This window comes from Penicillium daleae (assembly GCF_028827525.1).
Source record: "Penicillium daleae strain IBT 16125 chromosome Unknown utg000007l_segment0_segment0, whole genome shotgun sequence".
Lineage (NCBI taxonomy): Eukaryota > Fungi > Ascomycota > Eurotiomycetes > Eurotiales > Aspergillaceae > Penicillium > Penicillium daleae.
In genome coordinates, this window is record NW_026623155.1 from 2,588,953 (window position 1) to 2,604,509 (window position 15,557).

General features: G+C 50.4%; 8 protein-coding genes across 8 annotated transcripts; 7 read left to right on the plus strand and 1 right to left on the minus strand.

Moving 5' to 3' along the window:
- Positions 1-4: 4 nt before the first annotated feature.
- On the plus strand, positions 5-1,341 carry N7458_008105 (uncharacterized protein; the record flags this gene model as incomplete). Its single annotated transcript, XM_056911487.1, has 6 exons — positions 5-167; positions 274-283; positions 341-364; positions 436-1,086; positions 1,140-1,181; positions 1,245-1,341. The coding sequence occupies 6 exons, from the start codon at positions 5-7 to the stop codon at positions 1,339-1,341; spliced, it is 987 nt and encodes a 328-aa protein (XP_056764313.1).
- A 1,158-nt stretch (positions 1,342-2,499) lies between these two features.
- On the plus strand, positions 2,500-5,031 carry N7458_008106 (putative C6 transcription factor; the record flags this gene model as incomplete). The annotated part of the gene is made up of 2 exons (XM_056911488.1): positions 2,500-3,093; positions 3,169-5,031. The coding sequence occupies 2 exons, from the start codon at positions 2,500-2,502 to the stop codon at positions 5,029-5,031; spliced, it is 2,457 nt and encodes an 818-aa protein (XP_056764314.1).
- Positions 5,032-5,712: 681 nt separating this feature from the next.
- N7458_008107 (uncharacterized protein) lies at positions 5,713-5,982 on the plus strand (the record flags this gene model as incomplete). The annotated part of the gene is made up of 1 exon (XM_056911489.1): positions 5,713-5,982. One exon carries the CDS (start codon positions 5,713-5,715, stop codon positions 5,980-5,982), a length of 270 nt encoding a protein of 89 aa, XP_056764315.1.
- A 236-nt stretch (positions 5,983-6,218) lies between these two features.
- Positions 6,219-6,760, plus strand: N7458_008108 (uncharacterized protein; the record flags this gene model as incomplete). Its single annotated transcript, XM_056911490.1, has 4 exons — positions 6,219-6,380; positions 6,434-6,448; positions 6,502-6,649; positions 6,702-6,760. 4 exons carry the CDS (start codon positions 6,219-6,221, stop codon positions 6,758-6,760), a joined length of 384 nt encoding a protein of 127 aa, XP_056764316.1.
- Positions 6,761-7,439: 679 nt separating this feature from the next.
- On the plus strand, positions 7,440-8,097 carry N7458_008109 (putative oligosaccharyl transferase subunit Dad1; the record flags this gene model as incomplete). The annotated part of the gene is made up of 3 exons (XM_056911491.1): positions 7,440-7,682; positions 7,777-7,961; positions 8,031-8,097. The coding sequence occupies 3 exons, from the start codon at positions 7,440-7,442 to the stop codon at positions 8,095-8,097; spliced, it is 495 nt and encodes a 164-aa protein (XP_056764317.1).
- A 402-nt stretch (positions 8,098-8,499) lies between these two features.
- N7458_008110 (putative mRNA splicing factor RNA helicase (Prp16)) lies at positions 8,500-11,401 on the minus strand (the record flags this gene model as incomplete). Its single annotated transcript, XM_056911492.1, has 4 exons — positions 8,500-8,874; positions 8,941-10,388; positions 10,432-10,494; positions 10,555-11,401. The coding sequence occupies 4 exons, from the start codon at positions 11,399-11,401 to the stop codon at positions 8,500-8,502; spliced, it is 2,733 nt and encodes a 910-aa protein (XP_056764318.1).
- Positions 11,402-11,805: 404 nt separating this feature from the next.
- Positions 11,806-12,484, plus strand: N7458_008111 (putative prefoldin subunit 2; the record flags this gene model as incomplete). The annotated part of the gene is made up of 4 exons (XM_056911493.1): positions 11,806-11,845; positions 11,913-12,003; positions 12,146-12,338; positions 12,452-12,484. 4 exons carry the CDS (start codon positions 11,806-11,808, stop codon positions 12,482-12,484), a joined length of 357 nt encoding a protein of 118 aa, XP_056764319.1.
- A 1,645-nt stretch (positions 12,485-14,129) lies between these two features.
- On the plus strand, positions 14,130-15,183 carry N7458_008112 (nuclear transcription factor Y subunit beta; the record flags this gene model as incomplete). Its single annotated transcript, XM_056911494.1, has 4 exons — positions 14,130-14,292; positions 14,592-14,702; positions 14,769-14,896; positions 14,950-15,183. 4 exons carry the CDS (start codon positions 14,130-14,132, stop codon positions 15,181-15,183), a joined length of 636 nt encoding a protein of 211 aa, XP_056764320.1.
- Positions 15,184-15,557: the final 374 nt, after the last annotated feature.

Genomic DNA, 15,557 nt, shown 5'->3' on the forward strand with positions numbered 1-15,557 from the left:
AACCATGCGATTCCTGGCCCCAAGCCTCCTGGGGCTGTATGGCCTCCTATCAGCCGCCGTGCCCACCGTGGCCCAGCCCAGTGGCGACACCGACTTTATGAGTGTACGAGAGAATCTCGCCAAGGACTATGAAAGTGAAGGCGAAATTCCAACAGATAAATACTTCAGTAAGCCTCATTATTTCGGCTTGATCCGAGTCAGCCTCCCCAGGCCTTGGCAACGGGGGCCTGGCCCTTCTTCGATCTCTTTACTGACTGCTCGGCCCGATTTTAGCGGAATCCTCGTATGTTGATCTTCTGGATACGATTGTGATCCAACGGTACTAACAGTCTTCCTGCAGCTTTCATTATCATTATGATGGCCGGTATGTATACCTGATTATTGCTGATGGATCCCGTCGTCGTGTCCCCTCCCCCATGCTGACACTCCCGCCAGCTTCGCGGCTCAGCCCCTGCCCGACGATCAAGTCATCCCCCACCTTTCCGCCCTCATTCAGACCTACTTATCGACCATGTCATCTATCGGTGCCGAAACTTGGATTATGCACGGCACCCTTCTTTCTTGGTGGTGGAATCAAAAGGTACCGTGCAGCTGCCCCCCTGGTCTGGCCCATGGCTGCAAATCGCTAACAAGCGGGGCCCTCCAGATCTTCCCGTGGGATAATGACCTCGACGTTCAAATATCCGAGCCGACTATCCATTTCCTCGCAGAGTTTTACAACATGACAGAGCATCACTTCGATCTACCCGGCGTTGACGGCGGCCGCAAATATCTACTCGAAATCAATCCCCATTACGTCGTGCGCAGTGAACATGACTTTTTGAATGTGATCGACGGGCGCTGGATTGACACCTCGTCCGGCCTGTTCATTGATATTACCGCCGTGCGCAAGGATGATGCCCGACGCCAGCGAGGCGAATCGGAGGCATTGATGTGCAAGGATCGCCATCGCTATTTGGAAAGCCAGATCTTCCCGTTGCGGGATAGCTACTTCGAGGACGTGCCGGTCAAGATCCCGTACAGTTATACCTTGCTTTTGGAGGAAGAGTATGGGCCGAGGGCCCTGACGAATAAGAATTTCCAGGGGTATGTCTTTATGCCTATTTAAGATGAATCCTTGCGCTAACACCCTTCTCCAGACACAAATTTAACGAAGACACCAAAATCTGGGAGCACGTGCAGTAAGTAGCCATCAAACAGGCTCTGTTACTCTCATCACCTCATGCTAACCTTCCCTTCAAAAGAAATGTGAAGCGTTTCCTCCGCCGAGGCTGGCGCACGGGTGACCTGCCCATCCGCTCAGCCAACAACCAACCTCTTGTTCGCATGGATGCATCTTGATCAGCGTGCTTTGCATTTTTATCAGCATATACATTTGCATGTTTGCATATGTCCATTATTTATTCCAGCGCGATGGGTCGGAGACCATTTCTGCCTATCTCTTTTTCTCATTTCACTTACTTGCATTTGCATGGCGTTGAATTTTATGTTGGACATACTTGGCCGGGTTACCTGTGTTGATTGATAGGTCGATCAAAACAGTCGCTGTACATAATCATATGCATTTATGATATACTCACTTTCATGAGTCGAGTCTCTCAGTAGCAGATATTCCAAGGCCGCCTGAATATACATACTTCAAATAGACTTGCCATGTGAGAAGTGGATCTCGAGTTAAATGAGGTGGTGGCTACGTGCTATAATCCTTGGCATAGCTTGGCAACTTTATTAGCCTAAGCATTAGTAATGTGACAATGTTTTGAAGAATAATAGCCCGATTCTGGCTTAGTCTAGAAAGGATGCTCAACGTCACTAGTAAAGTTCCCATATCCATTAAAAAAAACGGGTGCCAAGTCTGATGGCCAGATACCCTTGCTTTAGTAGATGGCACTAGATACACGTATTTCAAGGTTGTTATTCCATCCCCTCCAAGTAACATTTGGCGTGCTCATTCAGTTATCTTGCCGTATTAAACAGCCAAAGTAGCTATTTCACATTATATGTAAATTCAGGGAGGGAGCCATATGCTCCCAGCGGCTAAAGACGGAGCTATCGGAGCTACTACGGGCACCTCGCGGGGTTTTACCTAAGAGGTTTCTGAATATCCCGTAGCCAACGGGCATTTAATGGAGACTTTTCAAGATCAATGCTTGGAAGAGGAGCTAGAAAAGAAGATACATATGGTGTATACCAATCCACTATTGCATATTGCTAGTAAGAAAAAAAAAAGACTCTCCCTTTTTATGAATCTACAAAGCTATACGCTAAGCGGAGCCTCTGCCGCTCTCGGGGATAACGCGAATTTACCCAAAACGAGCCAGGCCCAGGCTGAGTCACGGGTCACATGTTGTTCTGGCTTGGCCCCTTGGAAATACGGGCAAACCTCGAGAGGTGACAGTTTGTCCTTTTACCGCCCTGATTTGGGATTTCAAATAAAAAATCTCTGCCTAGTTGGACGGCCCAAAGAATGCGGGCAGCTTAGTCTTCCCTTGGGTTGTCATGTCATTCCACTCTGCCTCTCCGGAGGGGCTGAACTCCTCCCCCGCCAGTGAGCATTCTCCGAACAGTGCGCGCTCTGGCGTGCCCGCCACCGCCCCGCGCCCGGTCGCGGATATCGCCAGTGCGCGGAGCTGTGTGACTTGTCGTCGCCGGAAGGTCCGCTGTAACAAGCGCTCGCCTTGCTCCAATTGTGTCAAGGCCGGTATCGACTGCGTGTTTCCCCCACCAGGCCGGGCCCCACGCAAATCTAAGCGTCCGCCCGATGCTGAGCTGCTTTCTCGCTTGCGACGCCTCGAGGGCGTCATCGAACACCTGAGCGGGAAAAACGGCGAGAATCCCGGGTCGACAACATCGAGTATCTCGCCAACTCAGCCGGCTTCGACCTTTTCGCTCCCTCCAGCTCCTCCGACCGCCGTGACTGCGCCGTCGACTGCTTCTGGGTCTGCAGCCTCGCCCGCCCAGGACTCTGGTTGTCCGTTCGATCCGAAGAATCTCGCGCCGAAGAAGTTTGAGAATGAGTTTGGGAGACTGGTCATTGATGAAGGACGGAGCCGATACGTGAGCAATCGGCTTTGGGCGAGCCTTGGCGATGAGGTATGTCGTGCATTCACACTCATCCACTTGCCGCAAGCTGTGCGACCCTAGCTAATATCCCTATTTTATTATCAGATCGAAGAACTTCAGGACATTCTAGATCATTCCTCGTCTGACGAAGAGGATATCCCTTCTCCGGAATCCTCCCATTCCGGCTCCCACGACGGCTTCCTATTCGGATTCTATTCCCTGTCGCATTCTCTTCGGGAGTTCCACCCGAGTCTGCCCAAGGTGTCCATGCTTTGGGAAGCTTATCAAGAAAATGTTGCACCCTTGATAACCATCGTGCACAAGGGAACTGCCCGAAGCTTGCTGATCGAGGCAGCACAGAACCCGGACTCTGTGGACAAGAATAACGAAGCGCTCGTGTTCTCTATTTACTTGTCGGCCATTGTCAGCCTGACACCTGAAAATTGTATGGCCCGGCTTGGTGAAGAGCGTAGCGTCTTGGTTAAACGCTACCGCTTTGCCGTTGAACAAGCTCTATCGAGAGCCGGTCTCCTCAACACCCAGAGCTTGGTCCTCATTCAAGCGGCAGTGCTATTCCTGATTTGCGTTCGCCGGGAAGATGACTCCAAGTTTGTATGGTCCATGAACTCGGTCATTCTCCGCCTTGCTCAAGGTCTGGGACTGCATCGAGATGGTACCAACTTTTCGTTGAAGCCCTTTGAGACGGAGATGCGCCGCCGCTTGTGGTGGCACATTTGCCTGATGGATGTTCGTTCGTCTGAGGACCACGGGACGGATCCACTGATTAACGAGAACATGTATGATACTCGACTCCCGTTGAATATCAATGACGACGATATCACGCCAGAAATGACCGAGACCCCGTCCGAACGCGAGGGTGTCACCGATGTCACGTTCTGTCTGATTCGTTGTGAGATTACCAGCGCCCTGCGACGCGCGAATTACTCTTGTCCTGGTGTCCGATTCCGCCTGGGCGAGTCTGGCCCTGGGATTGAACGTTGTGAACGAATGATCCAGATCATCAGCAATCGTGTAGAGGAGCGTTACATCAAACACTGCGACATGAACATTCCCATCCACTGGGCTATAGCCACGGTGGGACGTCTCATTCTTGCAAAGCTATGGCTGGTCGTGCATCACCCGATGACCCGAAAAGATCGCGTCATCAATGTATCTCAAGCTACTCGCGAGAGTTTGTTTCTGACTGCCATTGAGGTCCTTGAGTTTGGCCGGTTGTTGGAGACCGACCCCAAAACCGCAAAATGGGGCTGGCTGTTCCGAACTAACATGCAATGGCATGGATTGGCTTTCGTTCTATCCGAGGTGTGCGTTCGTCCAATCTGCCCGGTCACCGATCGCGCTTGGAATGCAATCCAAGGTATCTACGTGGAGTGGGAGCGTCAGGCAACACATAAAAAGGGCATGCTATGGCGTCCGCTAGCCGCATTGATGAAACGAGCCGCCTCAACTCGAGCCAAGCAACAGGAAGAACTCCTCGCCAAGTTTGGTCCAAACCGTGCAGGCCATCAACCTGGTCCGACTGACTTTGCCTTGACCCACCACCACACCCTCCCTCAAATACACATGCCAATCAATTCAACGCTTCCGTCATCGATTCCTCCTTCTCAAAATCAGCCCATCCAAGAGCGATCTGACCTAAACATTGATTTGAATCAGGGGCCTTGGGAGACATTGCAGAGCATCTTCCCAAATACCAACTTCCTGGCCCCTGTTACTCTCGATAACCCTCCACCTCAAGAACCTGTCTCGGCAATCAACGTGCCCACGGGATTATCTTTTACTTCGCCCGTGAACAATGATTCCTTCATGAGCCAAGTGAACATTCCCGAGACTGCCACGCTTAGCTGGGACGAATGGGATCAGGTTATGCGCGACTTCCAAATGGATCTCGAAAACGAGGGTACAGACCCAGGGAAGGGAACTCATGTTACGGAATGGTTTGCATGATTTCTCGGATTGATGCTCGTTGGAGAGGCTTCCATCTCTCCCATCAGATCCATTCTGGAACATTGGCGTTTAAATATAGACGCGGTTGTTTTTGACGCTCTTACCTCCCCTTGCTTTGGGGTTGAATTATCACGACGTGACGACATACGGTGTAAAGGTGTTGGGTTTAACTTCGGACAAGCTTTACATCTCCTCCACTCAGTGTTTTATTATATTTATCCTCTCTCTTATGAAAATACCCACAAGATTGTTCTCCAGTCTACTACTTCGTCTAGTGCAGGCTTCAGTAACCACCTAGGCGACCAATACTTGCCAAGCTACTCCCAATGACGAAACAATAGACAAATGATGCAAATGGAAGTCAATTTATATTAACTGGCCACCTTACGCATGTCCGATCGCCTATCAGATTGCTGTGCCACTACTTGTGATAAATGAAGGATGATCGCGTTGTACAGCCACAACCATCATCGACCGCGTAAACAATGACATCATAGCTGCCCTGCCCAGATCTATATCAACGTCGCCAACTGTCACCGACACCCCCAGACTACACTCGTTGCAACCACGAGATTAAATACCGTTTGACTCTGGCGAAGCAATCAGTCAGTTTTTTCTATCTAAATCACCCACAAAATCACATCGCGCTCTACATCTTACAACTACATCTCTACACCCAAAATGCCAATCAACACCTCCTCCCAAGACGAGGGCGTAACGGGCGCCGCCAAATTCGTCACCTCCACCCTGGGAAATACAGTCGGCGGTGTGACTCGCACTGCTGGTGGGGTCACTGGCGCTGCGACGCGCGGTATTGGCGATACTATTACCAGTGCTACTGGGAGTGCGGGTAAACCTGTTGGCGATGCCATTGGGAATGCGGGGACGGGGGTTGAAGATGGAGCGAAGAGGGTTGCCCGGGGTGTGGAGGATGCTGGGCAGTGGAGATGAAGAGGTGAAAGTGATGGAGGTAGGTAGATTGGATGGACGGATTGGTGAAGGAGGGCTTGTGGTTGAATTTGGTTGTATATAGTTTGATATTCTAAGATTGATTTTGGAAGCTTGGCATGCATGCAGGTCTGTAGGATCTGAAATTAAGGTTGATCTATGTTTTTCTATCATCTTCACGAGAAATTTTGGACTTTATAGATACTGTATAGCAACCACAAGTGATAACGAATCACATAATGTTGAAGCTGAAGTGCCCCTCATTGATTTGCGGTCAGGGCTTCGCCTATCGAGCTGTCCTCACCAAGCATTTGATTGAATATGTCCCAGCCCAAGACTCGTCAGGCATGATATGTTATTTCTTTTTCAAAGGCAACCAGGAGCAAAACAGTGCGGCAACGGTAATATGCGCTCCCTACATCAGGTGTTTTGTGCGAAGACTGATCTTTTGTAGGAGCATGCAAAATGGGTACGAAGTAGGGACTGGCTCCATATACTGGACTGGCTACAATGCAAATCTAGTTTATTGGGACCTCTGTCAAAATGATGACAGTGGGAGTGGCGATCAGCCTTGTTCTGGGCAGCACACTGGGATTAAATGAGGCTGTGCAGGCGCTTGTTGACGAAAGCGAGATAAAAATCAATGAAGAGGTGATCTGGGTTGCAAGCTGTGAGTAAGGGAGATGGAGTGGCGATGCTGAAGCTTCTTCTCGACCTTGCAGATATCGAGATCACCAAGCCAATCTTGCAGGTTGCTGCATGGAACACGAAGTGGAGTTGATGTAGTTGCTACTCGAACGATGTGGGTCAGAGATCAAGATCACCGAAGGAGTGATTCAGGGGGGTTATGAAATTGGCGGAGTGGTGACGCGATTCTGAAGCCTCTGCTCAAGCGTAGGAGAGCAAAGAATAGATCACCGACAAAGCACTCCAGGGCGCAATATCTAAGTGGCGAAATGAACCCAGATTTGAGGCTTATTCTCATTTGAGGAGCAGAGATCAAGACCATCGACAGAGCGTGGCAGGTTGCTGTATCAGGTTGGCGTGATCAGAAAGAGATGGTGCAGCCTTTGTGCGACCGACAAGCCATGGATCTCAACGCATCGACCTTCAGATTTCGGAATAGCAATGGACTAGAAGTGTATAGTGTAAAATTACAGAGCATTAGTATTTGGGCGTCTCAACTTAGTCATTTATGCCAGCTCTTTGTTCGATAAATAGAAGAAAGTAGATGGTTGTACTCCCACATCCACCAATGAGGGGATATCAACCACGTGACCCTTCCCGATAACGAAGCTCCCAGCTGGCATCAATTGATCTTCCTTTCCCCACGCCATTGTGTTATTCGACAACCTTGAATTGCGTTCGAGAAGGCGGCACTCCTTTACTATCCTGCAAAATATCATACCGGAACTCTCTCTCATCCACCGAAACCCGACACCCTGCCCAATCCAGCAACCATGCCTGCCAAACGACACGCGGCCTCAACCACCGCCACGCCGGTGCCCGTTGCGCCTGCAACTCTCTCTTCGGGCCCTCCAACCCTGAAGACCAATGCTTCTGCAGCTGCAATTGCGCAACATGTTTGGGAGCAGTACCTTGCTAATACTCCCCAACGGACATTGCTTCTGGATGCCTTCATGGCCTTTCTAGTCCTCGTTGGTGGACTCCAGTTCCTTTACTGTGTGTTGGCCGGAAACTATGTAAGTTGCTTGTTAATCGTGTTTCCTCCCTCAAAATCTGGATTCTCTTTCAATGGCTTTGCCTTCTTAATCTGACCGTCGTCTCCAAAACTAGCCCTTCAACGCCTTCCTCAGTGGCTTCAGCGCAGCTGTCGGCCAGTTCGTCCTCACGGCCAGTCTCCGTATGCAGACAAGTGATAGCGGTTCCGGATCATCCAGCAAGCCCAGCTCCAAGGGGAAGAATGCCCGTTTCGTGGATGAGGACAACCAGGAGCAGGTCTCGGGTACCTCGCACGAGAGGTGAGTTACTTCCTTAGTGGACTTGTGGGTTTAGATCGTTGGGACTTGGGGTACTAATGCATTGTATAGAGCGTTCGCCGATTATATCTTTGGAAGTCTGATCCTACACTTCTTCTGCATCAACTTCATCAACTAAAACCCTCGGCTTTTTCATCGCATCAAGATACTCGCTCTTCGCTTTTCTTGGCGCTGGTCCGTTCGACAAAGGGCAGGACAACTTCGATGACTGGTGTTCAACTTGGTTCCAGTACTTGAGGGGTCAATTGCAAAGGTATACTGCTAGGGCTTCACCGAGTCTGAGATCTGCGCTTAAATGATTTTTTGTATAAAATACCAATGCGAATGGAGTTTAGAGAAGGACGCTATCTTAATGAGGTCCGCTCAAGAAGCAAGTAGCCCGCGTAAACAGTCGAGATGGGTATCTTATTCAATGACTCTGGATGCATATCACGCAATCCAGAGCTCTGTTTTGTATGGCTTTTGTACAATGATGGATATGAGTGACATGCTGAACAAGCATGCCAAGAGGTCCATTTTCTTAGAAATGACCTGGCCTCCTCCGCCCAATGGGTTTCTTTACCACGCTGCCCCCAGATCCACTGCTTCCAGCACCAGGTCGGGGAGATGGAGATGAGGAAGCAGTCACGCCACCAATTTGCCTCTTACCTCCTTGAATAACGGCAGGCCGACGCACGACCGACCGGGCTCCTCCAACCTCAATCTCAGTCTTGCGTCGCACAGAATCGAATTCTTTCTCGGCCTCTTTGGCCTTAGCAGCGATCGCACGAGCATCCGCCATCTCTTGTTGAATTTGCATGCTCTTGTTGATTTCTCGCTCTTTGATGCGACGGTCCCGCTGAGAGTATCCTTTTTCTTTCATGGAGTAGAAGACACCACCGAGGTCGGCAAGCCACTAGATTAATATAGTCAGCTAAATGGTCTTGTCCAATGATGTGAATGAAGGACATGAAGAACTTACTTCAGGATCAACGGCTGTCACAACGGACATGTACTCTCTCGCCGTCAATCTCAACTCGTGGTAGACAACGAATGGAGGCGCATCACTCAGCCCAGACAGGGCGCTCGACCTTTGCAGATACATAGACACACTGGTGCGAAGGTTTAGGTACTCCTTTTCACTGCCACTACCACCGCCCCGTCGCGCGGCTTGATGGTAGAAGCCAGAGCAAATACACTTCCGGATGACATCCCAATCCGTGCCGCAGCTAATGAGTGGCATCTTTTGCTGTGTCATGATGTCTTGGAATTGGTCCCGAACTTCTTTGGCCTGTCTCAGATTCTTCGCGTGAAGGAAGTGTCGGGTACACCAGCGGTCAGAGCAGCCGTTGGCCTTCCACTGCGTATACACATGAAGGAGAGTCAGATGGTCCGATTCATGGACATAGAACTTCTCATGCGCAGAGTCGGCCTCCTCCTCGCGCTCTCTGGGGCGGTAGAAGACATGTGGAACAGTGAGCATGGACACGATGGTGAGCATCTCCTCGCTGCAGTCGTATACCTCGGAAGCCATGATTATGAGCTTGGCAAGGGCTGGATCGGCGGGGAAAGGCGTCATGCGACGGCCTAGTTGCGTAAGTTCACCCAGGTTGTCCAGAGCTCCAAGGGCCCAAAGTTCGAAAAGGGACGTAGACATGACCTCTTGTGAAGGCGGATCCATAAAGTCGAATTCGAGGAGATCCTTTACGCCAAGAGACTTTAGCAGCAACACTGTGTTGGCAAGACTTGTGCGCTGGATTTCCGGGATTGTCTGCATGTAAAGCTCATTCTTAAAGGCGGCTTCAGTGTACAAGCGATAAGCCTTTCCAGGGCCTGTTCTTCCAGCACGGCCAGATCGCTGATTGGCATTGGCCTGGGAGATCGGGGTGATCTGAAGACTGTCCATGCCCATTTTGGGGTTGTACGTCTTGAGCTTGGAGTATCCTGGATCCACGACGTACATGATTCCGTCGATAGTCAGACTGGTTTCAGCAATGTTGGTGGCCACAATGACCTTGCGAACGCCCTTGTCGGCCTTTTCGAAGACCTTTGCCTGTTGCTCCGCCGGTAGTTGACTGTAGATAGGCAATATGCTGAGTTTTGGCGGATCGTTGAGAAGCTGCAACCGCTCGTCAATGAGCTCGCAGGTTGCTTCAATATCTTCTTGTCCAGTCATGAAAACGAGGATATCACCTGGACCTTGCGAGACATGGATGGTCAAAACCTGCTTGACCGCACTGTCGACATAGTCCTCACAGGGAGACCTGGAAAAATGGAGGTCCACAGGGAATGTTCTACCAGGAATGATGAACTCTGGCGCCCCACCAAAAAAGCGCGAGAAGCGCTCTGCATTCATTGTGGCCGATGTGACGATCAATTTGAGGTCTCTTCGTCGAGCAAGAACCTTTTTGAGAAGACCCATCAACACATCTGTGTTCAGACCCTCTCTCGTGCGCTTCATCCATGATGATACAAGAGTATTTATCCAAATCAGCCTGAGCCAAAGATTCTCGAAGAAGGACACCATCCGTCATGTCTGCACCGGTTTATGTTAGTATACTATTGTCCACCTCAATGGTAAGGACTTCCAACTCACATTTTATCACAGTCTTATCGCTGGTGCAATCCTCAAAACGAATGGCATATCCGACAAGATCACCAAGGTCGACATCCATCTCTTCACTGACACGCTTCGCGACACTCATAGCTGCCACGCGACGAGGTTGCGTACACCCAATCATGCCGAGTTTCGAATAGCCATCTTCGTAAAGGAACTGGGTCAACTGCGTCGTTTTTCCAGAACCTGTTTCACCCACAACCACAATGACCTGATTATCACGAATCACTCGTAAGAGATCTTCACGGACGGCGAAGGCAGGAAGATACTCTCTTTGTTCGCGCAGAGTCTTGCTCTTGCTGAAAGAACTAGAGCCGCCTTCATCTTTCTTGAGATGCTGAGCAAACTTGTTCCCTCCGCGCTTGTAGATCTCCTCAACGGGGGCAGCCGCCGCGCTGTCACCTTCTTCCTCTTCCTTGACACCCATAAGATTTCCCAATGTAGTGCCTGCCATTGTCGTCGCATCCTGAGCCTGCCTCTGCCGCTCCCGCTGCTGCCGACGTTCTCGCACAACTTTGCTTCCCTTTCGACTAAAGACAGCCATGTCACTCTGTGGATCTCGGATGGCGGAAATAGGATCCAGCTGCGTGGTGAAAATCGTGCGGCCATCGAGGAAGGGAGGTCGCAGTTCGTGTACGCTCAAATGTACTCGGGTATCATCTTGGTCTTCGGCAAGGTTGTGCGCATGTTGAATTCCAGTCTGCTGTGCGAGGCCCGACTTCACGAGTTGTTCTCGATGCCACATCTGATCTTGATCGTGTTGAAAGTGACCCGTTCTCTGTCGCTTGGCTGGCGGCGCTCCATAACCCGCTCCATTGCGATCCATGACGAGAGTATTGACCTGAATCGCAGGTCAAGATAGCTAGGCTCGAGTCCCTGTTGGGAGCTTGACGCTTCGAGGTGTATCTCGACTGGTTGGAATTATGAGACAAACAGCGCAAACAAGTCGTTATCAGTCACGTGAGGAATTCATATTGCTTGTATTAGGCTGACAAGCAACCCGCGGAGGATACAGCTATACATTGCAGGAATATTGAACGAGTTAATTCTCAGATATAAAAATTTAGGAAATTACTATTCAAAAGATTTGTCTCTGTGTAACAGCGTAGCTAAGTGGAGGTATTCGATTGCGGCTGCCGAGCCCGCGGAACACCACACGCCCCGCATCGTGATCTCGACTTTTGAGCTTCCTCCTGTGTCTCTTTGTCCCATACCAGCACAGCCGTCACAATGTCCAGCCAACAGCAAGTAGACCCAAAGAAGCAGCAGGGTACGACAGACTCCGATCAAGGTCTCGATTAGGCTACAGGATGGCTGACACAATCCTTCTACAACAGAGCTGCAGCTCCAGTACTCCAACTTCAAGAACACCCTCCAACAGCTAGCACAGAAGATCGGTGACATCGAGCAGGAGGCCGAGGAGCACAAGTAAGTCTATCAGTACTTGTACCGCCCTCACGCTACCTCAAGATACTGGGAGAAACCCGTGCAATGGGACCTGCCCCTTAGGGCGGAGACGGAGGGGCGCCTTTGGACGCCATGGATGCTAATGCAATCTGAATTGGCACAGACTCGTGATCGAGACATTGGACCCTCTCCCCCAAGATCGCAAATGTTTTCGCATGGTCAACGGCGTTCTTGTCGAGCGTACGGTGAAGGATGTTCTGCCAACACTTAAGACAAACTCGGATGGCCTGAAGCAGGTGCTGGAGGATATGCTGAAGCAATACAAGTCGAAACAGACGGAGCTGGATAACTGGAAGGTGAGTTCAGGTCGTATCGATCAGCGGGTGCTCATGCCAAGGGTACTCCTTGCGTAGCACAGCGTTCAGTTCTAGGACTTGTGATATTGACCATTTTTGCTCGATCGTTACAGAAGAAGAACAACATTCAGGTTGTGCAGCCCTGAGGGAATGTGACCCGGTTGTGCATTTTGATACCCGGCCTTTTCCTATAGTTGTACGTCTGAGCGCATGAGCAGGAGATTACTGGCGTTATTGGGAATGGCACCAAAACTAGAGAGCCTAGGATGAGTTACTTCAGGTCATAACGAAATGCGACGCTAAAACTATAATCTTAAGGTGAATAACGTTCGATGGATGATCGTAAAGATAGCAGTGTTGATTTGTTGATTGGGTCCTTGTAAATGTTTTGTTAGCCTTTGGATTTTGACAATTGGCATGGATGCCATGCCCATGATGTCACTGGTCATCCAAATAGAAATCAGAAAAAAAGTAGTTCTAAAACATGGACTATGATGCACTATGCCAAATCATCATTAGAAATTCTCGTTGCTTTTGCATGTTGGTTCATGCAAGCCTGGGTGCCTGACTTCCAAGCCATCCTGGTTTGTCAGGCATTAAGCAACCCAACCTCCAGGATCCTAGTCTACACGGCCTATTTTCACTTTTACAGAGCTGGTATTGGGCTAAGCCTGAAATTTTGATTAAATTTGGCAGTTGACATGAAACATGATCCTGTGAAAGAGTGATGGTATTAATGATACTGTATATTACATGGTGATCCTTTGCACTTCAGTTCAGTTGGAACAGCATGTGTGTAAATAACGGTACTGTAGTAATTAATGCCTGAATTGCCTGCCTTACAGCCTGAGGCGACCGTGATCGGATGCGACTTACGAGGGCTCCCTCCCCTCTTCGACTCTTTGTCACTGTCATTGTCGACCTCATCCTCATTCATCAGCGGAATCTAAAAGTCCTGCTATATTGACTCTGTGAATGCCTGAAGGTGGATGTTGTGGCCTTTGATACCGCTACATTTCCCTGCTCATATCTACTTGGGTAAGTAGCCAACCGGCGCCTTCGTTCGGGGGGCAGTTCTGGTTCGCCAATTCGCCCTTTGGATGAACGTGGGACCCTCTTCTCCCAACCACCCCCAGCAGCGCCCTGACCCTTGTACAGACGAATCGGGATAATCAGAAAATATACCTAATTACATCACGATACCCTGGATCTTTTATCCCAAAGGTAAGCCTCTACCTTTCCCCCCCCCCCGGCCCTGCGCAACGTGAGTCCGGTTGGGCTCAAAGCCTCCTCCCCTCCCCAAGCCTCTGACCCACCTGCGACGCTTCCCGCGTTGCATCCCGCGTCACCATCTCCTCCAGCTCGGCGCTCACGAGGTCTCCCTGTTCCCTCCTCACAACGTGTGAAGCGCGCATAATTGCCATTCGCACTGCAGCTGCCGGTGCGACGCGATCGCGCTTCGATCACTTGACTCCTCCCGAATCCTCATCCGATCTATTCCCATTCCGGTTACGCTAATCGGGTGTCATTGCGCGCGCGTCGCAAGTACAGATAGCTTTCGCGCATTATTGCCAAATCCCCCACTCGGCTGACATTCTCCTCTCTGAGGCTACTGTGAAGCGGTTTGTACCCAGCCAATACAGTTCCTTTTTCATCCGATCCGGTTTGGGCTGCCTCGGAATCCGTGGGCGCGCCATCGATTAACCGAACTGACGTGGTCGTTGCCAGCAGAGCGAACAACAAAGCTTGACGCCTAAAGGATCCCGCGCGCATCTTAAACTACTCATAATCATGTCGGAATCACAGTCGCACTCCCCTAAGGAGCATGAAGAACCCGGGGCGCAATCCGGCGAAGACCAAGAGCAAATGGACAAAGACCAGCAAGATGCTCAGGCACATGGTCAGGGTGAATTTGAGGTGAAGGAGCAAGATCGGTGGCTTCCGATTGCAAATGGTTAGTTGCGTCTCCTTGCAGGCTTTAGTTGGTTCTGATTTGCGCGTACCTTACTGCTGGTGAATGGCAATGGCCAGTCACTCTTGCTTCCCCCGCCATGATCCACCATACATGCTGAAGAGCAATGTTACAATGTCCCCTTTCAATTTGATCTCGACATGACTCGATGTCAGAATTATCAGAGACGTCGATCAGATCCCTTCTTTCCTGCTATTACATACTTCCTTCTATTGGCCCAACGATGAGATGACACACATATCGTTGTCGATCATGCACGTGCTAATCTGTGAATCTCAAAGTTGCTCGTATCATGAAGCTCGCTCTGCCTGAAAATGCCAAAATCGCCAAAGAAGCTAAAGAATGCATGCAAGAGTGTGTGAGCGAGTTCATCTCGTTCATTACTAGCGAAGGTGAGAAATATGACGGCTTTTATCTCATTCTAGAGTCCATCATATGACTGACTTCACTCAAATTAGCGTCCGAAAAGTGTCAACAGGAAAAGCGCAAGACCGTGAATGGTGAGGATATTCTCTTCGCCATGACTTCTCTTGGATTCGAGAACTACGCCGAAGCCTTGAAGATTTACCTCTCCAAGTACCGCGAGGTGAGTTCAAACTTACACGTCACGTCAACTCCTATATGCTAATTCTTTGACAGACTCAATCCGCCCGAGGCGAGAATCAGGGCCGCCCTAGCAGCAGTGGGTATGGTGCTGGTGGCCCCGTCGGGGGAGCCGGTCAAGGTCGTCCTGCTGGATACCCCGAAGGTGCCGAGGGTGCGAACAGCATTCTGAATCCCAGTTTGGATCCAGCAGATCAAGATGCAGCCGCATACGGATATCCGGCCATGGTGGGCCAGCCGCACAACGGTGCTGGCGGAGAGTCTTACTAGCGGCATTCACTCCCTAGGGCCACTGGTGATCTTGTCAGAAGGCGTCGGCCACTGCCTGACCTCGGTACTTGAGTATGTTGGCAGAAGTTTTTGACCAAGTCCGTTGTCGGTTCAAATTTGAAGAGTGGAAGCGTGAGGCGTGCGGGCGTCTTGGGTCTCTTTATCCAGTGTCCTATTAGTTACTTTTACTGATCTCTCTTTTCTTGATCGTCTGGCCGATGACTCTTTGGGCTCACTCAAGATTCGGCGGAGGGATTGGGATACATTCGACACGACAGAAGGGGACTCGTTCCTATCATCTTTGTCCTTTCGTGCTTTCACGGGCAAGCGAGGCCCTTCCATCTGGGGCTACTCGCCGTCCTTTACTTTTTTGG